The sequence below is a fragment of the Python bivittatus genome, unplaced genomic scaffold, assembly GCF_059951505.1.
Source record: "Python bivittatus isolate LINGU-HERP-01145 unplaced genomic scaffold, Pbiv_v1 ctg000020_np1212, whole genome shotgun sequence".
Classification (NCBI taxonomy): Eukaryota; Metazoa; Chordata; class Lepidosauria; order Squamata; family Pythonidae; genus Python; species Python bivittatus.
This window is the reverse complement of record NW_028277030.1, coordinates 108,490,515-108,515,048: the sequence shown is the minus strand read 5'-3', so window position 1 is coordinate 108,515,048 and position 24,534 is coordinate 108,490,515. Positions and strand designations below refer to the sequence as shown.

The following is a 24,534-nucleotide window of genomic DNA, read 5'->3' as shown; positions in this document are numbered from 1 at the left end:
GCAACCAGGACTGCTGGGACTTTTGTTGCTAAGCAACGCAGTCACATGAGTTTGCACTTTATGACTGCGTCACTTAGCAATAGCAATTCCAGTCCCAATTGCCATCATAAGCCGAGGACTACCTGTTATGAGTTAATTAACTTTCAATATAACCATAGCTCATTTTACAACTTGCACCTCCCAATCTTGAGAAAAACAAGTGTATTTAAAAAAAAATGAATGCAACACTGGGGATGGGGAGAGTGTCTTTTCAACAAGACGACCTTTTATGTAATTAAACTCAGATGGTAAGTATTTATACTTCATAAAGTTAATGAACTTATGAAAATGATACAAACTAGATACAGTAGAAGAGTAAAAGTTTGTTGATACTGGCATATCTTTATTGCTGTATCAGGTTTAGCAGATGAGGACTTCTCAACTGCTTTAATTAAAGGTTCTGATATAACTGTAGAAATCAAGTTACATAACTGAACTTAATAACCAGCACATTTAGGAAAAACTTGCAACACGCTTTGGAACATCTGAGATAAAAATATACATTCCAAAGAAAACTGGGCTTGGATGCAGGGGCTTGGCTGCTGATCCACTGCGGTGCAGCACTGATGGTCTTATGTGACCACAAGGTAAATGCATCCATTCTTCCTCCCTCCTGAAAGATGAGTGCTACATATGCAGCTACTATGATTTTGTGGCAAGTGGTTCAGTTCACAAAAGTCACTCTTTGTGCAGTGTTTGATGAAGGTGAAGGTAAAGTGGCTTCTTGGTCAACAACTGAAGTTTCTTCCTCTTAAAATCAGTGGGTTTTTTGTACCTGCAATGGTAAAAAGAATAAGTATCAGAATTAATCTTAATGCTGCTTAGGAATCTACCCTAGATTACTCTTTGTTTACTTAAAAGGATGTTGTACAATTTGAAAGGCTCACTAAGTAAAACAATTAGCTACAACTCTTAATCCTAATTTCCACCTCCCCAATAATTGCCTCATTTAAATTCAGTGGCACTTATTTGGTATAAAATTGTCTCAGATTTTGTTCTATATTAATTATACAGATAACTGATCATTTTTTCACCTTTCAGTCTACTGGCTGTCTTCTAAATTAAGCCAAAGTTGTTAAAGTTGTATCAGAATCTCAAATACATAATCTAATCTCTATTCTGAAGGTTACATCTTGGAGGAAAGAAACACTCCTTCAAATCTTTTAATCATACAGTCTACTTGGATTCACAGCTAAGATACCTCTCAGCCGTCATACAACAATATACAGATCAAGAACACGGTCTGTGCTGCACAGAAAAAGCATTACGGAAGCTCAACGTTTCTCTTTGGGGAGAAAGTTAACGAAGTGCACTACTTCCAGGCAGAACTTCCAACCCACAAGTCAACTGTATAATAGAGGATAGGGATGCCTATCGTGTGCACAATTTTACTTACATTTAGAGATATGCATGGAACTTTTGGTTTTGGGTGGTCCATGCCTCAACTGAAAGTCAAGTTTTGTCCATATATGGAATAAAACAGAACTGTTTTGTTCTGGATATGGACTGAAACATGTAGCTCTGAGGAAAAAGCAAGAGTACATAAGGGATTTTCTTGGCAATGGCACATGTAGCAGCAGCTGGGGTGGGGAGAGAAGGTGCTGGGAAGATAGAGGCAGGTGGATGGACACATGCACCATTGATGAGAAGAGAATATGATGCATACCAGCTTTGCCATACTTGCCCCATAAAATCACTCCTAATTTGGTTTCCACCAAAGCCTGGAACCACCAACACATTCCAGGTTTTACTTCTGCCAAACCACGACTGATCTGAAAGAGTTCAGTAGAACTTCTGGAATGCAATTGTTTGTTTGGGACTTGAACATTTTTTTCTGTTTCATGCACACACCTACTTACAGTTCTATAACAATTGGTCCGGCTTTAATTTCATCCATCTCCATAAAGGCAAAGCACTTTGTGCTGGTGAACCTTTTCTTGGGTTTATAGTGTTTAAATTCAAAGAATATAGCTGCACCTGAAAAGTAGGGGAGAAATAATCTAAAACACTTTATAAATCACACCAGTGTATTTCTGTACAGTACACTAGCAGAGTCAGTACAATATTGTTAGAACTGCCTTAAGGAAAAATGATCCTTATTGAAGATTCTGAACATTTGCAAAGAATTAAACTGGAGGCTAAGAACTTTGAAGCCGCAGTCGTTTGATCTGCCCCCACCCCTAATCATAAATAACACTTTTAAAAAGTTCTGAATAGTTTTGTTAAGGCACAATCAGGTAACCAAATTTTTCTGGGAATAGCACACCTGCCCTCCAAGTTATTGATCTAAATTATGCTTTGTTCTATTGACCACAGTTCAATATGATTTTCAAATCTCCATGCAACAAACCTTTTGTTAATTTTTCAACATGTTTCTGAATCTCAATGTCCACATTAAAATGAACGTAAGTATCTTCCTTTCTTGAAGCAACTGGGGTGTCCTGCACAGGTGTAAGATCTATCCCATTGAGATCTGTCCCAAGGATAAAATTTAAGCATTAAGCAGGGGAAAAACTGTTGTGACACTTGGAATATTGAACAAGGAGCACTTCAATCTGTTGCCCTAGGGTCATTATATTCAAGATCTAACAGTCTAAGAGCTACAAAGGAAAATATTGTTTCTTTTTGTGAACAGGACAAACATTATCTTCACACAAGATTAATTCTTTACAGGAATGTCACTTCCAAAAGCATGGTAGTAATCATGAGTAACAAATACTGCACTATGGTTATAGCAAAGTAACCTTGCTTATCTGGCCTTCCCAGTGCACATTTTCTGAGAAAGGTGACAAATGCTTTCCAACATGTTGGTATACTTGGTATTTACAACAGAAACCTGGTCATGTGTCCAATCTAGCGAACTTTTATTGAGCAGAAACAAAGTACACTTAGGACAAACCCAATTTCTTACCAAGGGCTCCTTGAAAAAAGAACGGATGGAAATCATTTAATACAGGTAGTCCTCAATTTACGACAGCAATTGGACTGGAATTTCTGTTGCTAAGTGATGCAGTCGTACAGTATGACCGCATCAGTTAGTGACAGCAATACCTTTAGTCCTAGTTGCCATCATTAATTGAATCCCATGGTGAGGCAACTTCCTGCTGGCTTCCCACAACTGAAGTCAGTGGGGAAGCCAGCAGGAAGTTGAAAGTCCCAGGCTGGCAGGCAGGTTATAGTGGCTGCTGCTGGGTGGGGGAGGAAGTGAGGGAGTGCAGGGGAGGATCAGGAAGAGCATGTGAAAAGCATGACGTGGGAAGGGTATGAGGGAAGTTCAGGAGAGTGTGTGAGGGTGCAATGGGGTGCATGAAAGGTGCTGCATGGGTTGGGGAGGGTGCATGAGAGGCATTGTGCAGGCCCAGGAGGGTGTGAAGGGGTGCATAAGAGGTGCCGCGTGGGGGTGAGCAAGGGTGCGCAAAGGTGCGGTCAGGTAGAATGTGAGGGGTTGTGTGAGAAGCGCTGTATGGGTCAGGAAGGGTGTGTGGGAGGGTGTAAGAAGCGCAGTGTGGGTGCGCAAGAGGTGCCATGCAGGTTGAGGAGGGTGTGTGAAGGTGCAAGGTTGTGTGCAAGAGGCATGGTGCTGGTCAGGGAGGGTGCATGAGCAGCATGGGTCAGGGAGGGTACGTGAAAGGCACCACATGGGTCAGGGAAGATGCATAGGGCTGTGCCAGTGGCCAGCGCAGCACAAGCATGGAGGGGCTGGGAGAGGATGCATAGGTGGGGGAGACTTATCCCAGCAACTTGTTAACTTCCCTGCTGGCTTCCCCATTGACTTTCTGGGGTAGCCGGAAGGGAAAGTTGCGAATGGCAATCACGTGATTGCAGAGTGCTTGGCAAATGGTCGTAAATGTGAATGGGTTGCCAAGCACCCAGACCGTGGTCACGTGACTGCAGGGGTCCTGGGCTGGCCAGAATTCCGAGGACTGGTCATAACCATCATTTGTTCAGTGCCATCATAACTTGGAACGGTTGCTGACTGAATGGTCGTAGATCGAGGCCTACCTATACTTTTACCATAATCCATTTTTTTTTTTCTTAGATTAGCTGATGTGTGAAGGCAGATTAAATTTCAAGAACTCTGTATACTAAATAAAAGTGACCCTTCACTAGAAAATTTAAAAAAAAAAAACAGTTTTCAAGTGTTAAGGCTTGCATGGAGTCAGGATAAGACAGTTCTAGAAAGGCAGTTCTTAGGGGGGAAGGGAAATCCAGTAGGACAAATACCAGTATTTTTAATCCTAAATGCAGATTATATACTGGAATATTTTGCTAATTCAGTACTAGCTAGTATCGGATAAAAAGAATCAAAATTACATGCCTTGCCAAATCAATTAAGAAAAATATACCTACCTTTCACACTAACTGTGATATAGGGATCAATGCACTGCCCAGCATCTTTGAGTCCAATTTTTTCTATTTTTATAGTTAGTAATGTCATCCCGGGTTCAGATGGTAATCTGGGTAATAAAGTACCTGAGGAAAAAATAGACCAAAATAATTGGTCGTTTAGCAGTTTCTATACTTTCATTTTCTGAGTCAATCTGCTGCTATTAATTCTATCAACAAAAGGACAGCCATGATAACATCATAAAAGTCAATCTCAGGCATAATTTATTCATATGGCTCTGTAAACTATAGCATCTTGGAAAAAGTAAGATCCTTTTCAAAGTTCAACAAGCAGAGAGTTGAAGAACCATCATCTATTAAATCCTCTGCACAAATGATTTGTCAGCTATACTGCATGAGCAAATAAACTCTGAAACATATTCATCATGACAAGACAAGTAATTAACAGTTTGAGTAGATCCAAGAGTAGACATCAGGCTTTTCTTTTTGAACAGAACTTTGTGGTCCCCTGAACTAAAATCACTTGCTAAATGCTAGCTTGGGGAGCAGTCAAAGCCAAATACAGAATTACCGACAGAGTCAAAGTTTACTGCACCTCATGATCCAGAGATAAGCAACCTTCCAGATATTTTAGACCTGTAGTTTTTAACTTATGATACATATAACCAGAGGTGGAGCATGGGTGAAGTCATTGAAACTTAATATTTTTAAAGTTTACTGTAAATGATAAACACAGCAAAATTCTGGTACCATACAACCTTCTTTGTTGAAAGGGACATTTGGTTTTTATCATGGTGGAACCCAAGTTCTTTAATAGCATCATTGCTGGAACATAAGACATAAAAGCCAAAAGCCACTCTCCTAGATGATAAGTCCTACAATCCATTTCCATTGGCTATGATGGCTGGGGCACTGGGAATGGAAGTCCAAAACATCTCAAAGGCATCACACTGTTCACACTTGATGTATACAGTATGTTGCATACAGGAGTACAAATCTGCACATGAGTTATTACAGTCTAGCAAGATAAATTTCTTTAAAAAATCGATTAAGGCTGCCAAGTAAGATTTATTGAGAGATAAAATATTAAAGTCAATCACTGAGATATGTGTTCTTTTACTTGCACTTGTAACTTGTTATTGGTAATGTGTTGGGGAGTTCAAAAGCCTTGAGAAGTTTGCGCTGCTGATAGAAAAACTTTTGGCAATCTCCACACATGCCATCAAGAATGATCAATACAAGAAGTTTCTAAGTTATTTTAGATGAATTGAAATGAACTGAAAAGTAAAAACACTAATATTTTCCTGCTTTTTCCTTTACCTACAAAAGCCATTTTGTTCCTAAGCAAACAAAACAAACCTAAGCATTCAAATAAAAAAAAAGGATAACGGGATAATATTAACCCTCAACATACAATAATTTAAATACATAAAAACATTTATATAGAGAATTGTATGTCTGAAGGGGCAACTTAGGCGATAAAGTCCAACTCCATGCTCAGTGAAAGAATCTACATTAAAGTTTTCCAGTTAGAGTATTGTCTAGCCTCCCCTTCAACACATCCAATGAATACAAGTTCACTACCAGTTTGTATAACTGATTCCATTGTGAAACTACTCTTACACTTAGGAAGAGTCCCCCCCCCAAACATTAAATAAGAATCTGCTTTCCTGTAATTTATGTTCTGTATTGTGCATTCTGCAATGAGATCACAAATATTGACCTTCTTTTGCATGACATCCTTTCAAGTATTTGAAGAATTCTACCATATCCTCTCAGTTTTTTAAGGCTAAACATTCCCAGTTCCTTTAATCTCTTTCAACAGGGCTTTGTTTTTAGTCCCCTGATCATCTCTGTTGCCCTACTCTACATTTATTCCAATTTCTTTTAATTCTTCTCTAAGTATGGTGCTCAGAACTAATAGCGGAGTCTAATGGAACAATTAATTTACACGATTTGGGGGTTACATATTGTTGGGCACAGCCTAAAATTGCATTGCATGTTTTTCATTGCAACCACATCACACTTCTAGCTCATATTCAGATTTCAATCAACTATTATTCCAACACCTTTTCGCAAGTTAACAATAGCAGTATAGGTATTCCTTATCATAAACATGTGCATTTGATTTCTGTTTCATAAGGCAATGAATATGTATTAGTCTCTGTTAAATGTAATACTGCAATTTCCACCCATTTTTCTAACCAGTCAAAACTTTTTAGAGTATTTTTTCCTATTCTTCTACTATACTCACCCAGTTTTGCCATCTGCAAATTGGGTAAGCATTCTTTCCACCTTTTCATCTAAGTCATTAATGAAAGTATTAAAGAGTAGAGGACTGAACTGTGTGACAATACATTTGATACTTCTCTCTAGTTTGACGAGGAACCACATTAGGTACTCACTATTCTGAGTTTATTAAATCTGCTTTTTTGAAGTCCCAGTATATGTATTTAACTGCATTCAGCTTTAGCTTCCTTTAAAATGAAGGATAACAACATTACATGGTTATGTTCTACAACATTCCTTACGTTTCCAATTATCAATTAAGTCTTCCCCTATTAAGCTTTCCTCCACTTTGCCAAGATAAGTCAGGAATTTCCTGGAAAGGTTATGCTTGCCAGAATTTGTCTCCCAAGAGGGGTTGGAATTATTAAAATCATCCATTACTACAACCTGTGTCACATTTTTTAAAGATTTACAATTTGATTTTGGAAAGTATAATCTACATCTTCTCCTTTTGGGAGAGGGCTGGTAGTAGACACTGACAACTACTGCTTTTATTTGTTCTTCCATTTATTTTAACCCATTTGCTCAACTGATATAGTCCAATCATGAGAATCATCCCCTCAAGTCTCTGTAACAGTAACAGTCTAACAATTCTGTATCTGAGATCCTTACTTCAAATTTTTGTCTCTGTCCCTCATAGGATTCAATATAAAGTTTTCCTAATTATTACTTTTTAAGAATTCAAGGACCAGATATTCTGCCTTCAGTAATATATACAAAGCTGGAAAGCACATCAATCCCTCCCAAGTATGTAACATAACTGAATTTAGAAAAAGATAAATTCTTCAGCATTTAAGTACCATAGTTCTCTTCAATCGAGATTAGCGTTTTAGAGATGCAGATATATCCACAAGTACATAGCAAAGTGGTTAAAGTAGCATGGAAGTTATTAGCTGTCAAAGGAGTAACAGAAGAAACATAGGATCTACATTCTATTATCATCATTATGCAAGTGGCAACAGGCGTGCCCACTGTTTCTTCCCTAAAACATGCTCCAGAAGTTCCCCTAAGCCAGTGTTGTCCAAACTTGGCCACTTTAAGATGAGTGGACTTTAATTCCCAGAATTCCCCAGCCAGCATGGGAGTTGAAGTCCACTCATCTTAAAATGGCCAAGTTTGGACAACACTGCCCTAAGCTAACCAGATTTGGGGGGGGGGGCAGAGAATCCAATATGCCACCAGCAAGAATAACTAATTGCAAAGTTGGAATACTTAAGTGCCATAATCTGACTAAAAAGGATTTTTATCACAAAATAAGAGATTTCACCAAAACTGTACATAGCACATGCTTAAAAACAGAAACAAGCGCTTTAATACAGCATGTTTCAACTTGATGTTTTCCAGGTATGTTGAACAAACTTTTCCACAATTGTTCATCTGTTTAATTTAATGAATGAACATGCTACTTATATGGAACAGCTGGGGATAGAGGAGGGAATCAACTCGCATTAGAAGCCAAGTTAATATTAACAACTACAGTATACAGAATTTTCGGTAAGAGCCAAAGTGGGGGAAAAATATAAAGTTGCTTTGCTTCCCACCCACTTAAGACAGTTGCCAAGCAACTGCTGGTTTGCATCCCTATCATTTCAGGTTTCTTTCAAATTTCCTGTTACCTTTTACCGTAGTCAAGTAACAAGGAGCTGTTTCCAGAATCTGCATTCAAAACATAGCTTTAAGTACTATATGACCTTGATGGCAATACTAGCAGCCCAGGGGGGTTGGGCATGTTTTTATGTAGCTTTTTTTAATGATAATACCCAAGATTCATATGAATATGATTATATTCACAAATAGTAACTATTAACATTAGAACATTATCATACCTTCATTGGCTCCTGGATTAGATGAATGATGTAGCACATGGTTACACAATGGAGCCATGCATGTAGAAGACAAGACAAGACCATGTATGATTAGGCAGCACAATAATGCAATATGAGATCCATGAAAAGAAATAGATTGTACAATGAAAAGAAATAGATTGTACAATGAAGTGCAGACAATGGAAGTTACAACTTCAGCAAGTCTCCAAAATCTAGTACTGTATATGTAAGCTATCTCAAACTTCATCCATAGATCTTTAAATGGCAATATCTCAGCATCATGGTATTTCACCCATTACAAAATTCTATTTACCCATTTTAGTTGGCATACACAAATGTCAGGATTATATCCAATTCTTATCTGGAGAACTGAAGGGTGTGTGTGGTTTCATGGCAAAGTCTACTTGTGTAAGATAGAAATTGCATAAATAAATAAATACCCAAAACAGGATTTTTTGAGACTTTAAGCTTGTTTTGGAAGTTTAGCTACTTCAGATATGGCAATGAGCATAGAAAACACGAAATAACTATCATATAATCACAAGGGACAATTGGGCTAAATCTGGTGTTACATAAATGGACTTTCAACAGAACCAGTATAAACTCTCTCTACCCTTCCTCCTTTGCCTTCATAAGGTCTTGAAGATCCTACCAATCCTCTAGAATATATTTGGTCAATGTAAAGGAAGCTGCAAGAAATACTGACTTCCCAGCAGTGCTGTTTCACTGGCAGGAGGACACTGCTGGATTGAACTATGTCACCTATTTCACTTACTTCCTCATAAAGCATTTACTGCAATCCGAAACTGGTCCAATTTTAGCGTGGGGAGGATCTTTTCATTCCCCCTCCCCCAAGCTTTTAAATCAAGTATGGAAACCTCCAGCTAGTGGGCTAAGTATGGCCAAAAGAAATGCCACGCAGTTCCTGGTCACACCAGGCTTTTTCTCCAAGCCTCAAAAAGCCCCTATCTTCTATCAGCAACTAATTGCAAATAACAGCTTTTCCTTTCCAAGGCATAAGAATTATTAAAATGCCCTTATTTGCACAAATGGAGCTACTTTTAAACCATGATTGTTGCATGGGGTATGTTTTCAGGAGGGCATTGTAGAAGAAAGCCAATCTTTTCACCAATGCAGAGCCCCTCTCTTAAAAAATCACTTACGCTTTTTTGCCTAATCCACACTAGCATGTAAGCCCTGATGAACCTTCCTGCAATCAATTTGGTACTTAACCCAAATTATCAGAGATGTGCAGCTATTTTAATCCAATGAGGAAAAAGTGCTTTGGAGGGGGTGTAGGATGTACTCAGTGCACCCATCAGCACCTCTTCAGAGAAGCCATGACTTTCCTGGGTTTGCACAGTAGCCATGCTTAAATCACACCCTGTCATGTTTTCTGCTTAGCAGATAAAGAACTATCTACAATCAGAAAACTTATTTAACCACCAGCTAGTAATGAATAATTATGAAGCACTAATTTCCACAGGAATTATGCATTAATAAAATGGTAAACTTGGAAACCCTATCTGAATTTCAGAACTGATAAAATATTAGTATAGATCAAATTAGTGTCCTTAGATTTTCACAAAGCAAGCTTTCTTGATATTGGGCAGGCCTTTCTAAGAAAACTCCTTCCATGATTTCTGCTTTGCTCTCTGCCCTTCATCTTACCTCCAGATGAAGATAAGGCACAATTGTCTTTATTTAGGTTAACAATAATGACATCTCATAAAATCTTTGCACATAGGGCATTCTAGCAGAGGCATGCTAAGCTTCTCTTTACTCAGAAAGAGATTTAGCTAACAAATATCCAGGTCCAGTTGCATTTTTTTTTCCCCAGATAACTCTTGCATAGGATTGGAGAGAAACCAAGATGAAAAGGGGCCTGAAAAGAAAAACTTATGAGGAACATTTGGAGGCACTGGGTATGTTTAATCTGGAAAAAAGACTTCACAGATATTTAACAGCTGTCTTCAAGTACCTGCAGAAGATGGGGCAAAATTATTCCAGAAGACAAAACAAGAAACAATGGATTTAAACAAGAAGAAAGTAGATTTTAATTGGACAACAGAAAAAAAAATCTAACAGTAGCAGAAGGTAGTGGATGCTAGATGGCTGTAATTGTGGATTCCTGCACTGGTCAAGGTTGAATTTGATTACCTTCAAGTCCCCTTCCAGCCCTTACATTCTCTGGTTCTAAAACTGTATTTCCAACATTCTCATTTTTTCTTCTGGTCAAATGCATTTGATCCAATTCGCCCCCTTACCTGGGACTCTGGCAGGGAATGTATCTGGAGATCCTGCTCCAGCTCCACCTTCTTCCTCATCTTCTTCAAATTCTAAATCTTCCTCTTCACCAGGTGCTAAGATTTTCCTTTTAAAAAATGGGAAACACCATAGTACAACTGAGAACTGACTTAGATAGGCAGCTCCAATATCCCTGAAGGTAATACTGGGAATATCTATGGCCTCCTATTCAAATATCAGAAGGTTAGAATTGAATTTCAAAATGTCTATATTCCACAGACCTATATTTTTCAATTTCTGACATGGGTTCTTCCCTTCTGCATGCAATTTTTTCATACCTTGGTGGAACGGGCTGAACATCAAAGGGGAATTCTTTATTATAGGTAAGAATACTCTTTAAGACTGTAAGAGAAGACAATAACAATCTCCCATCAAAATTCTATATAATTACATATATATCACATAGAAGAGTAGGGTTTAATCCTTGCACCTTTATAAACCACAGTAAGAAAACATTAAGTCCTTATAATTGTTTCCATAAATTAATATTACTTAAATTAGCAAATGTTAAATATGAGACTTCTATGAAGTAAATGTGATTCTGGCAACTCAAAGAAAAACATTACTGGAACTTGTTTATCTTTAGAACACAGAGACATCTATCTTGAAAGGATAAATTTAATTTAGGCAATATTTGTGACCAATACTGTGCAGGAACAAATTAGTTCTTATGTAATTGGGAAATTCAGAGAATTATAGTTCTCACATAAGCTAAGTACATTTGATATATAAAATCATTCACATAAAAAACCAAAGCCATATAAAGTCACAGTAATAGTACATATGGCTGAAAAAATAAATTTTTTTTTTAACTATTGGCAAAATAGAAGCCATGCTTTTTGCTTTTCCAATTGGAACAACCTCCACTAACAAAAGAAAAACAGAAATTCTCAAATGCTGATAATTAAGCAATTGATAGTGCTTCCTATATCTGTCAATAAAGCTCAGGCAATGATCCCTCAAGCAATTTGTGACAATACTTTGCCAGTTAATCCCAGAGTGATAACAACGTCCCAACCTCTTTTACTAAAAACTCAGCCATCACAGCAGAAATTACTGGGGAAGATTATATACCTAAGACTCCTTCCCAGGGTAATGTGGAGTAGCCATAGGAACTTATCAAGACTTTACCAACATGAAGAAGATACTATGTAGACTGAGTTACACAAAGTATAATGTAGCTATTTACAAAGGTAAGGCAGTCTTTTTATAAAACCTAAAGTTATATAGATTGGAGAAATCCATTTGGGATGAAGGACAGTTACCTGCCAAAGTGGAACTCAAAAGCTTTATATTTCTGTATTGGTCAGTGTTCTGGACATGTACTGTGAGTGGCTCATATAGAGATGCAATGGGCATTCTCCTCCAAAAATGGGTAATCCATCTTTACCCTGTGACTGAACGAGACAACCAATCCAATGCAGAGAGATGACAGGATCACTCAGTCTCCAAGAAGCAAATTGCAAAAGCCTCTTACATGTGTCTGGGTGGGAGCTTAGAATGTATATGTTCTTTTGGTTAGTACAACGGCAGATGAGAAAGATTCCACAATACACAGCTTTAAAAATTCTGTCCATAATTTATTTTGCTTCTCTTGACAGAATGATCATTCTCCTATACCTCAAAAGTAATTAACTTTCTATAACAGCAGAAAATGTATAACTTTTCTGAACAAAATTATAGCAACCAAGATGCACAAGAAACATATGAAAACAAAACCTTGAAATGCATTTTAAAGGGCATTGTAAGTTGTATTTTTTCTGGTGGGGGTATACCCTGACATTTCTTTAACACTTTTTCCATTGTAACCATACAACACCATTTCCCCTTCTAATAAAAAAAGTGAAATACTTACTTGGTTCTAGTTTCTTCAGATCCTCCAACTTAAACTCTTCCTGGGACTGTGTAGACTACAACAAAAACAATATTACAGAGCTGCAGCTATTATTCATTGCTGTACTGTAATGAGTTACAATAGTAAAAATAGTGACAGTTTTGCAGTCCACAAGGATAAAAATGCACTGGTCTTTTTGAATGGCCACCTAGCTCAAACCAAGTTCATGCCAGTCAGAAGCAGTACCTCCAAACCTCAGTTCCCTTCACCACCCTAAAGTGGGGAAACATTAGCAGCCTCTTCCAGTTAGATCAAACTGGGTGGGCTGATTCCAATGGAAGAATGTGGTCCTGCAGATAACTTGGTGCCAAGTTATAGGCTCACAGCAGTAGTATAATGTGCTCCCACTGGGGAAGGCACAGGTTGCTGCATTTTAGACCAACTACTGCTTCCAAGTCGTCTTTAAAGGCAGCCTCTCATAGAACATATTGCAGTAGTTTAGACAGGTAGTAATGAGAGTGTGAGTCACTGTAGCAAAGTCCTCCCACTCCAAATAGGGCTACAACTGGCACAACAGCCAAAGCTGGGCAAAGACATCCCTGGCTACAGCCTCTACCTGCTGTTCCAGCAGAAGCCACAAGTCCAGGAGGACCCATCTAGAGGCACCACTGGAACAGACAGAGTGCCCTGATGGACAAACAGTAATTCTGTCTTGCTGGAATTCAATTTAAATCTGTTCTCTCTCATCCAGAATCTCAAAGCCTTCAGGCACTGGGCCAGTTCTTCATTACCAGCCTGACCTGGGATAAGGATGTAAAGCTGGATATCTTCAGTGCATTGATGATACTGGACTCCAAACCATCAGATGACCTCTCCTAGTGGGTTCATGTAGATGTTAAGCAGAAGGCGGGGGGACTGACTCCTACAGCACCCCACAAGAGAGTAGCCACAGGCCCCTCCCCTCCCAATGACTAGGAAAGGAACAGAATAACTGCAAAACAGTGCTCCAGTTCTAACTTTCTGGAGTTGTATGCAATATGGTGGTATATACTGTATATGCTGCAATAAATAAATAATGCAATAAATAAATAAATAAATAAATAAACAATGAAGCCAGATTTCATACTCATTCTTAATCAGCTTCAAAATACACCTTTGCTAATAGGAAAATTTTTCTTTGGTGGCGGATACAAGTTACAACAGTATTTTTGTGAATATTATACAGCTTGGCGGAAGATGGGGAGAGAGGAGATATCTATTATAACTTCCAGGTTGCTTGAATGGAAGGACTGAGAAAAACCATATAAGCCAGCATTTTACATTGTTTCAAAGTCAATTTTTTTAAAGATTCATATTATAAGCCATTACTTAATTTTTCTATTAACTTGGACCTAGACACTGAAATAAATCACTCATAACAGAAAGATGAATTAGAATAGAATATATGACCCTGGGTCAGCTTTTTACAAAGAGTGTTCTTTAATCCTTTAATATTTAATCAAACCCATAAAGAAACTGGAAATCACAGGTGAAACCAGAATTATACCTGCAAAGCTGCACTCCTGAGTTCCAAGCATGTTGCAATCTTAGCTAAAGTTTTCTGCAAGAGGAAAAAACAGATTAATTTAATGCTGTTGTAATAATGCTTTTACATGTGAAATAACAACAACTGTATTAAGGATCTATGCTGAGAGCAGCAACCCAACATGTAAAACAGAAAAAAGAAAACGAAGTACTTGACACAGCTTCTAGAGGCAGCAAACAAGAAAATCAAAACTGTACATCCAAAAGTTGCCTCTCACGTTATAGTTTGATATGTGTTCCCATACTTAGGCACAAATACGTTCATTTTCTCATCCAAGTTCAGCACTGTGATATAAGAGGTCTGGAAGCACTATGCCACTCAGTTACCAGACTGTAATATGAAGACATACATGTTCATACATTAGAGTGAATCTATATGTATGAAAGCATAGTTCAGAAGCTCTCCAATACAGTAAGGATGAAGATATTTTTTTTCTTCTATCATATTCTCATCCACTTATCCCTTACAATGAGACAGAGGTAAGTAAGCTTTCAGCCTACTTTTTTTTTTCCAATTTAGCAAATATGCTTAAGAGATTATATCTTTACCTTTTAAAAAAACTACTGTTGCTTCAATTTGGCAACTATCCTTTGTTATGTACCAGAAAGTTTTAGGATATATTAAAAGGCACTTGAGAGTTAAAGAATGAAAGTATTCTGAACAGATTTTATTGAGAGTTTGAGAGATAATTTTTTACAGTAAAAGCCTCTTCTGAATTGTGGCAAGTTACCAGAAAGCATTATTCACAACTGTTTCTCAGGAACCACACCCAACACAAACATTTAAAAAAATTAAAACACTACAGCAAGACTCAGCTAATGTTTTTCTAAGTGATACTATCCCCAACAAGACTCTTCACTAATGAAAATACCTCATTAAACACATTAAATTAACAAAGTGAGAATCTTTGTTCCCAAGTTTATATTAAAGAAATCTTTAAAATTCCTTGATTACTAGATTTGTTAGCCACCAACTCTATAAGCAAGCAACAGTAGGGTTAATGGAAACATATTTCAGATTTCATGCAGAATTTTATAACTCCAATGGAATTCTGCTTTTTCAGAAATTTAAATCAGTTTTTAAAGACAACCTCCTAAACTAAAAATACTTTCAACATAACTGGATTTTCATGATTTCACATGGCCAGAAAGAGAAGAGAAAAAGAAAAAAAACTTTTTTCAGGAGCCAAAAATACAAGATGTCAAAATCTAGCATGGGAAAATAGGTATATCCAGCCGGAAGGAAGGAAGGAAGGAAGGAAGGAAGGAAGGAAGGAAGGAAGGAAGGAAGGAAGGGCAGAGCCATACTTAATTCATCCAAATGCCAGAAGTTTTGCTACTCTAGAGAGTAAGGAGAATTTCCTGGTCAGCCCAACACATACATCTTAACATTAACACAACAGCTATTGCATTAAACTATTCTGTAAAACAATATCCCCCCTCAAAAAGTGGAATAAATCCACACCTTTATAGGATGTACTTTGGCAAGGCAAGGAAATCCTCTTCCCATCCTCAACATATACTTTCTACATGAAGGATTCATTACTTAATGGCAGGGATCCAACAAAGCCAGAGAATGAGTAAAAGGCACTTCCATTCGTGCAATGGGGTAGGAGGAGGAGGGGAGAAAAATATGTCCACCTTCCCACTGCAGCCTTCCCATTCAATACTGTCCTCAAAGCCTCTAAATACACAGGTTTAGATTGGGGGGGGGGGGGAATAGGAAGAATAAGCCTAACTAGATGAGTATAATCCCACAGGTAATATTTAATATCTAAATCAATCAGAGCCATTTTATTAATGGAAACGCTCAACCACAATTGAAGAGGCAGCATTTTAACTGCTTCTTTATTCCCTAACAGCCTAAATAAGAGGAATACAGCAGGACATGGCAGTCTGTGCATGAAAGAAACATACTTCTGAGAAAAAAGCTGGGCTGTTGAATTCCTGATGGAAGAAACCTGTGGAGAAGAAGCAATATGTTTTCTGGTAATCTGTCCTCTGAAATGTTTGGCTTTCAGCTTTCAGGGTAAGAAACCAGATTGAAATTTGCCCTTTTTTAAAAAGTATAATAATCCAGCAAAGAACTATATCTCTTCATAAGGTTGATTCAGTACAAAGGTTATTTCAAAACACAGTTGTCTGCATTTTAATTTTTTCTTAATGTAATCACACTTCATTTAATTATGCTAATGTATTATCTAATATAGTAGAGGCATGCATATCTAGTATACAGGAAAAAATAACACAATTAATGTTCAATAAAATAAAAACATTCACAATATTATAACCCGTCTTAGATAATATATATTACATATAACTGCAATAAAATAGGTATTTTATTTTGCAAGGTATTTTATTTCTTTAAGGAATTGAAGTATTAAGTTTATTGCTCTGAACTCAATGTTTTCATACATGTGCTATACAAGCCCAGTACTTGTAAACCATAGCCCAGACAAGCAGTAATACTTCTCTTTTCATCATATGCAAAACTATCAGAAGTTCCATGTACAATTTCTCTCAATGACTGCAAGAAACAAAAATTCCTTCTAAAAACAGATTCACCATGAAATTAACATACACCATTATATACCTTTTGATCTTCTGTGAATTCTGAATTGTTGGGTTGAGACTGTGCCTCTTTCTGTAGATGTCTTGCTAATCTGGAGAGAAGTAAAGAAAAATAAATAAAGTAAGGGCTTTGAGGAGTTTGTAATTATAAAAGTACTCACTATGAGATATAAACTGAATGAATAGTAAATTAAGCAAATTATAGACAGAATGTATCTTATGATCCTAAGAAGCATATAAAACAAAGAAGATATATAAACCAACATATTAGAACTTCTATCTTCTACAAGAGTTTTAACCTCTGATTAGTGATCTCATAGTCTTTTTATTTATGCATAGAAAATGGAGCATATTCATTCATATTGACTGTGAGGGAGATTCTGCCCTGGCAACCTTATCCCCTAGGACAAATTTTTAAGCAGCCCTCACCTAAAAGTAAACAAAAAAAGTAAAATAAACTACTGTAACCTATGGCAATTCAAATTTTCCACATCTGTTCCACTTCTCTCAAAACAAGCAAAACAAAACAAAACAAAACAACAAATCAAAACACCATCATATTTATAGTATCTACGATCTTTGTAGGTCCTTATCAGACAGCAGCATATACTGTATACATTTAAATCTATCCTGTACTACATTTTAAAAAGGAAAATTTTCTGTCATCAAAGTATAAATAGATGATCAAATCAACAACCCTGCTTTCATTATTTTATCTAGAAATTGCCTCCCCCAAATCCCTTCAAAACTATGCAACTCTGATTTGTAGAAATAGCATACCTGATATAGCTACACAACTTCCAAGTGAACAAATAAATAACGCAACACATTTGTAACTTGATTATTCTTTCACATAACAGGCAATCGGACCCTAGACAGCTTTATTCAAAGATGTCAGAAATTAGGGCAAGGAAATAAACATCTGTATGCCCAGAGTTTCCAAGTCGTTTCCTCCCAACATCAGCAAACTGCACTATCCAAAAACCTCTCCCTCTTCCAAACTGGGAGCTTTACAAATTTATTCAGACAGTTGAAGAACTACTAGGCGAGAGGAATATGAAACAACCAGTTGGCAATATGACTAGAAGTGATCTTTCAAGCCTAATTTTTAATAGGCTTAGACTGGGTTGTTTGAGATTCACTTAAACACTAAAACAAAAATAACATCATGCCCTCACGTTAAGTTAATAGTGTTTTTATTTATATGTATAAAAATGTTTTTGCTGCATAAAAAACTGATAGATCACCTGAAATAATTTTTTCCTTAGAAATCCATGTAAGAGCAAGACACATCACATATCCTTTTACTTTTGGCTATTCCAGCTGTTCTCCCTTAGTGCAAATTGAGAAGCAATGCATCCCAATGATTTTAATAGAACTTGCTTCTAAACATACATTTGGGATAGCAGAATGTATGCTTGAGATAAGCATCTTAAAGTAATCTAGAGTTCTGTGCTTTCTTCAAGAACTATATAAACAAGAATTCAATCTGTTTTGTGGTTTTTGTGGCACTTTTCCTTTTGCATAATATATTTAATCACTTTATTTCCCTCCTGCCACACTACTTTGCCAACTGTTTGATGCACCACTAAAGGAATCTCCATTTGCTTGTCTCTTGGAATAAACTTCATCTCTTCAAGTTTTAAATTTAGGAGTAGAAACAAAGATTGATATCCATTAGCCAACCACAGAAAGCCAGTTTGGTGCAGTGGTTAAGGCACCAGGCTAGAAACCAAGCGATCATGAGTTCTAGTCCTGCCTTAGGCACAAAGCCAGTTATGTGACTTTGGATTGGTCACTCTCTCTCATCCCTAGGAAGCAGGCAATGGCAAACCATCTCCAAAAATCTTGCAAACAAACCTGCAACAACTAATCCAGGCAGTCGCTAGAAGTCAAGACTGACCTGAAGGTACACACACACAAATTATAACCACAAGCAAATATTCATTGCTTGTATGTCCAATGACCATAACACTCAGTAATGAGATCTCCATCACTTACATCCCCAAAAGTAATGATTTTCTAAATGTATTCCTGGTTCCTTAAAAAATTATCATGACTTATCCCAAACAGAACACCAATAAAGGCAATCTTCCACAAAAGACAGCCATCCACTACTACTGAACTTTACTAACATGAGTTTGATACATGCAGAGCAATAATGAAGCATATGATGTTTGGCCAACCCACACTGCCTTATATCTTCTAGAATCCTCTACAACATAAATGGGTAGCATAACAGAATAGCTGATGAATAAAGACCTCTCTAAAGACAGAAAATTAGATAACTACTGCTATAGTGTTCCGTGTTTAGCACAGGGAATTCCTTAATTTTATCCTAATGTTCTTTCCAAACTTCACATACAGCAAGAAGGGTAACTTGACTGGTAGAAGTAATGCCTAGGAAACAGGCCAAGAAGACCCATGAAAAAGATGACATACTTTACATTTATTACAAATAACTGTCTGCTGCCTATTCATATCACTCGCGGTGGCTTACAATAAATGACAAAAAACATGGCATGCTTTAAATACATCAACAAACTCAGAATAGTTAAAGGTATGAAGCTACTTGATAGGTCACCAGATTTATTCAGTGAATAAACTCATGTCACATAACTAAGCTATGCAGATAAAACAAATGGAGGAAGAACAGAAAGAACTTAGAAATATCCTGTTAGATACCCCACCATAAGAAATACCTCCAGTTATGTAATCCACACAATATTTGGCCCACAAACACAAGTTATGAAATAAAGTATCTAGGAAACATGGACATTTGTTACCCATATGTTACTTCCTGCACTGCCTATAAACAAGAGATATAATATTACTAGGGATGCTGGGATATGCCTTTAATTCTTACATGCTTAAGGAGAGAATGGAACAAAAATTCTATGATCTTTTTCCACCTAGCCTGCATTCCAGTATTATTTATAACAGGCCCAGCAGATATAAGCGCCTACCATTATAAACCAGGTTTATAATACATCTAGAAAGCTTTTAAACAAAATATATGATTTAATGCCAAGCACACCAAATATGTGTGCAATAGAGTGAAATGCAGAAGTGAAAAATAAATCAAGCTGAAGAAGTGCTATGATCAAGATAAACCAAGATAATTAAGAAATGCTATGGTTAAGATGGTTTTAGTCACATAAACAATGATTCTAATAAAATAGTATTACTTCGCTAGTACAAATTAGATGTACATGCCTTTAAGAGACAATAAAATATGCCTCTTGCAGAAATTACATACACTGGTTTATAGTCACACCATGAGATATTGTAAACAAGAAAGTACTTGTATCATGAAAAAACTGCAGCCAATTCATGTTGCTAAACCCAATTCCACAATCAATGCAACACCTTTTGCATAATAGGAAAAGATTTCTAACTAGCACATTTATTAGTAGAAAGTACTAGAAACAGTGATAGCAACTTCATATTTTATTTTCAGATAAACTTAGAAATGAAATCACAAATATTTTTTTCAAAAACCAAAATAATATAGTTTTTATAAGAAATAATACTTTTGCCTTCAATTATAATATAGAAAATGCAATATGAATATAAAATCTCATCAAGTTTAGGTAAGATAGCAAAGTATAGAATTTCAAACGTAGGCAAACATAAGAATTATTTATACAACGTGTTTACATTTGCAGCACGACTGGAGTGAAACCAGCAAGGCTGGATTCAATGGCTTCTACTCTTCCACAGAAGTTGCCATCTCTCTCTTGCCTTTAAGAACAATTGATGTGCAGGATTCCAAACGCCACCTTTAGGGTAGCAATGGCAGTTAGAGATCACTTACATTTTGTCCATAGAAATGAACAATTGGAGAAAATTTAGTTTTGGGGGGGGGGGAATGTCCCCTTTCCAGTGTATATATAACAATTTTTTTAATAAAGAAATTTGCACAGGGGAGGATAGGATATACATACATATTCTCTTATCAATTCCAAGCTTATTTTATTGCTTTTAGATGGCAATGTTATGCCCACTAAGCAAATAACCCCATTAAGTGCAATGGGATCCATTTCTGAGTAGTTAGAAAAAGCATCCTATAAAGATATAAAATGCTCTAATGTATACTATATCATATAAAATGCAATGCTATGTAATGCAGAAGTGCCTTAATTTTATTCAGATATTAATTACAGTTATACTAAAAAGAAAAAAGAAACTGCAAGCTACTGCAGCCAAGATATAAATATATCTTAGTTCCTGATCACTGCACAACAGAAAAGATAATCAACCTAAAAAAGTTCTTAATAATTTGAACACAGAAGTTTTCTCAATAAGCTCTGTCATGAAAAAGACATATCTATGTACAGAAAGCAAAAACTGTTTTTCTTTCAAAAACTATTTTCAATTTTCTTATACAGAAAACTCTCTCTGGCTTAATAGAATAGGGTTTGAGTTGTAGATTGACAGTATTCAAGTGCTATAATAATTTAGTACTGTAGAATGTTGCAAAGTTGTTATAATTTTGAGGAGAAAGTAGTTAATACAAATGTTTAAAAATGTACTTCAATCAAATATCATATAACAGCTATGCAGAAATTTGGAAATAATTCAGAAAAGGTGCTTTAGAGTCTGAACATAATGCATGTCTGCAACACTTTATAGCAGGGTGTATTTTCTTGGGACTGTTTAGCTATCCTCTGATGATCACAGGAAATGATGCAGCTGCTTTAAAGGGTTGCAGATAGATGCTACATTCATACTCCATAAGCATTCCAAATACGCTTTTGGAACCAAATTTGAAGCATTATCCACCTGCCTTTTTCTCCATTTTTCCCCCCAAAAATGTTGCAAACTTTTCCACTGAAAAGAAATCCTCCTTCCTTCCCAAACTCTACTTCTTTAGCAAACCTTGAGGCAAATCACGATTCTTGTTTTAAGATGGGAAATTGATGTTGAAAGATGGCAATTTGTCCAAGGCCACACAATGAGTCAAATTGGCAAAAGTACAACTTGGATCTGACAGACCTAGATTAAATTCCAAATCTACCCACATGATGACACTGCCCAGTATTTCTTGGAAACACAGGGCTAGTTTTACCACTTCAAGCTTATCATTTCCAGATTTCACCATTCTCTTATGACAGATGTGCATACTCATATCAACTAAAACTAGTGTGGAAAATAGTTCTGAATGAAAGTTCAGAGGAAAATGGTGTTATGCTCCACATTTAAGTTACTATTTAACTTAAATGTGGAGGAAAAGCTGCTGTGGGTCCTACCATCATAGCTATTTTCTGAGGATATAGCAAAAGTAACTATTCTCATTATTACTAAAAGGCTATTTGGAGCAGTCTCCTTTTCTCACTTAAGAAAATGTTGAGAGGTAAAAAAAACAACAGTTAAATGGTACTGGTCCATTCACCACAATTACAAGAATGTCTGGGAATTATGCATAATTTGCAGTTTAGCAAGGAACATTGCTAGAGAGTCAACTACCTTTGCCATGATTTGCTACAGTAATTTTTATATTCAATCTATACTAAATCTGATATCAAATACATATATCTATTATCACTGAAATATTGTTGTTATTAATGTGCTAACTGATATTATGCTTTTTCTATTTTTATATTGCAAATAGCTGCAATCTGTTTTCAGGAAAAAGTATACAAATTAAAATGTGATCTCTCATTTCAGCTCACCTTGACAAAACAATAGTGTCTCTCCTTGATAAAGCAATATAGTTTAAGAAAATGCAATGGACACCATGTTTTGAATCTGAATATCATACAGATGCTTCGTATCAGATGTGGTAATGGCACCAATTACAGTTAGTTTGAAAAGGATTGGATAAATTCAGAGATACAGCTTTCAATGCCTACTAGTTGATGCACTTACAGTATCACCAAAATCAAACTGCTTTAAATTCCAGTTGTTAGAGATCAACAGTAGAAAAGAGATTGCCAACTAGCAATTTATACATTCAGTAACTTCCCTCCCAGCTTAATCTTTCCAATTTAATTAAAGAAACAAAATTATTTTTTGTTTCCTAGTTGGTCAGGTTACTATTACAGTCCATAAAAGTTAAATACAAATGTCTGATCTTTTATCAGACACATGGAATATAATTTTACAACTCTCAGCAAATAGGGGCTATAACTGCACTCACTGAGCTCTAGTCAGAGGTAGGTATCATGATGTTGTAGCATAGCATATGTTAAGTCTTGGAACAACTTCAGAAACATAAAAATAGTATACAAGTGCTCCTTTACTGCCATACAGGAAGGGATACTTTAGTGCTGGGAAGAAACAAAATAAATTTGCACATTCTAAAAGCAAAAAAGGGTAATGGATATCAACTACCAAATATGATATATAATGGTCAGGAGCCAAAGAAATATTAACTTCTTCCTGAAAGCCAAGTTCTTTCTCTCAACTAGATGCCTTCCCCACGCCATACGGATTTTGAAACCATGGGAGGTTTCAAAAGCAACATTTGGGCAGACAATAGATTAACTGCTTCATAACAAGCTATTAATGTTACAAAAAATCCCCATGTGCTACTTCAGTACAAATTAGCAAGATACTGTTTGGAAACCTAGCAGGTTTATCAGATGTTATGAATGGCAGGTGACTAGAGTTGCTGCATTGAAAAAGCAATGATGCCAAATACACATTTTCAAACTGTTGAAACAGAAGCAATGAAACCTATAGAATCTTTTCTTCCACTACTACTACACCATACCACATCTGGTAGTGCTAGAGATGACCCTGAGAGAATCCCAACGTCCAGATTAATGATGTGGAAACAACAGGTGGCTTCCAAAGGCAAAACTTCCATCGGATACCCCAAAGCTGCCCAGCCTAAAAATTGTTCAGAGCCTGGGGAAGCGGCATAACATTAGCAGAATCATTTTGTTGGCATGTATCCTTTTAAAAACATTACAGTTCAAAGCACCAATAGATGCATACCCAAGAGGCTCAGCATCATCCCCTCTCCATCCTAAATTTAGAAATAGACGTGGGGCAGTGATGGAAGCGACCCAGTTCAGGTCTCCCCCAATTCCATGTCCTCGATGCAGAGCCCCATCCCCACCCGCAGACCCTTCGCGCCAAGACAAAGCCTTCGAGCGCTAAGTATTTACAACCAGGCTTTACAGAGACCCCCGCACAACCTCCCTTCCCCTTTGCAGCCTTCCCGAAGCAGCCCGCACCCATGTTGCCTGCAGCTCCCCTTCGCCCCACCCAGAGGCTTTGCAGCGCCTGCCTGCCCTCCAGGTCACCCCCTTTGGGCTCCGCCCAGAAGCGTCAGACCCACCCAACCCCACGGGTGCCTTAGACCGAGCCCCAACTTCTCGCCCCACCCAGCGGCCCCCGCCCGCCTTCGCCTTCAGCAGCTTCCCCTCAGCCAGCCCTGCCCTTTGAAGTGCCGCCGCCGCCGCCCACCCCCACTCACATCTGATACTCGTCGATCGCCTCCACCAGCTGCCCCCAGGAGTCGAAGTCGGTCCCTTTCCTGAAGCTGGCGCCCCAGCGCTGCAGAAGGCTCCGAGCCGCTTCCGACATGGTCCCAGCTGCTAGGGCTCCATCTTCACCCGCGGCCGCGCCGGGGAATGGGGGCCGGGGAGCGAGGGGAGGAGTGCTCTCGCCGGGCAACGGCCGCTCGCTCCAGCCCAGCAACACCACCGCTCACTCCCCGACCAAGCCCATTTGCCTTCTCATCCAAACCTGGCAGTCGCTCCTAACGAGTCCCGCCCCCCAGCA

The 24,534-nt window shown here is 37.5% G+C and overlaps 1 protein-coding gene across 2 annotated transcripts; it reads right to left on the bottom strand.

The window, feature by feature from the left end:
* Window positions 1-360: 360 nt before the first annotated feature.
* On the bottom strand, window positions 361-24,534 carry AIDA (axin interactor, dorsalization associated). 2 transcript variants are annotated; one of them, XM_007433707.4, is made up of 11 exons: window positions 24,227-24,533; window positions 16,820-16,889; window positions 14,189-14,242; window positions 12,664-12,718; window positions 11,087-11,150; window positions 10,769-10,875; window positions 8,502-8,513; window positions 4,390-4,512; window positions 2,390-2,512; window positions 1,899-2,016; window positions 361-814 (listed from the first exon to the last, which is right to left on the bottom strand). In XM_007433707.4, the coding sequence occupies exons 1-11, from the start codon at window positions 24,334-24,336 to the stop codon at window positions 718-720; spliced, it is 933 nt and encodes a 310-aa protein (XP_007433769.1). In that variant the 5' UTR covers window positions 24,337-24,533; the 3' UTR covers window positions 361-717. The 2 variants fall into 2 exon arrangements, with proteins under 2 accessions (XP_007433769.1, XP_007433770.1); XM_007433708.3 differs by lacking the exon at window positions 8,502-8,513 and having other exon boundaries at window positions 24,227-24,534.

Excerpts from the sequence above, each read along its gene's own strand:
- AIDA (XM_007433707.4), bottom strand. The coding sequence starts at position 24,336 with ATGTCGGAAGCGGCTCGGAGCCTTCTGCAGCGCTGGGGCGCCAGCTTC. Across the intron at positions 10,876-11,086 it reads GTTCAGCCCGTTCCACCAAG|GAAAATCTTAGCACCTGGTG; the intron begins GTATGAAAAAAT and ends ATTTTTTAAAAG. Across the intron at positions 2,513-4,389 it reads TATCACAGTTAGTGTGAAAG|ATCTCAATGGGATAGATCTT; the intron begins GTAGGTATATTT and ends TCCTTGGGACAG.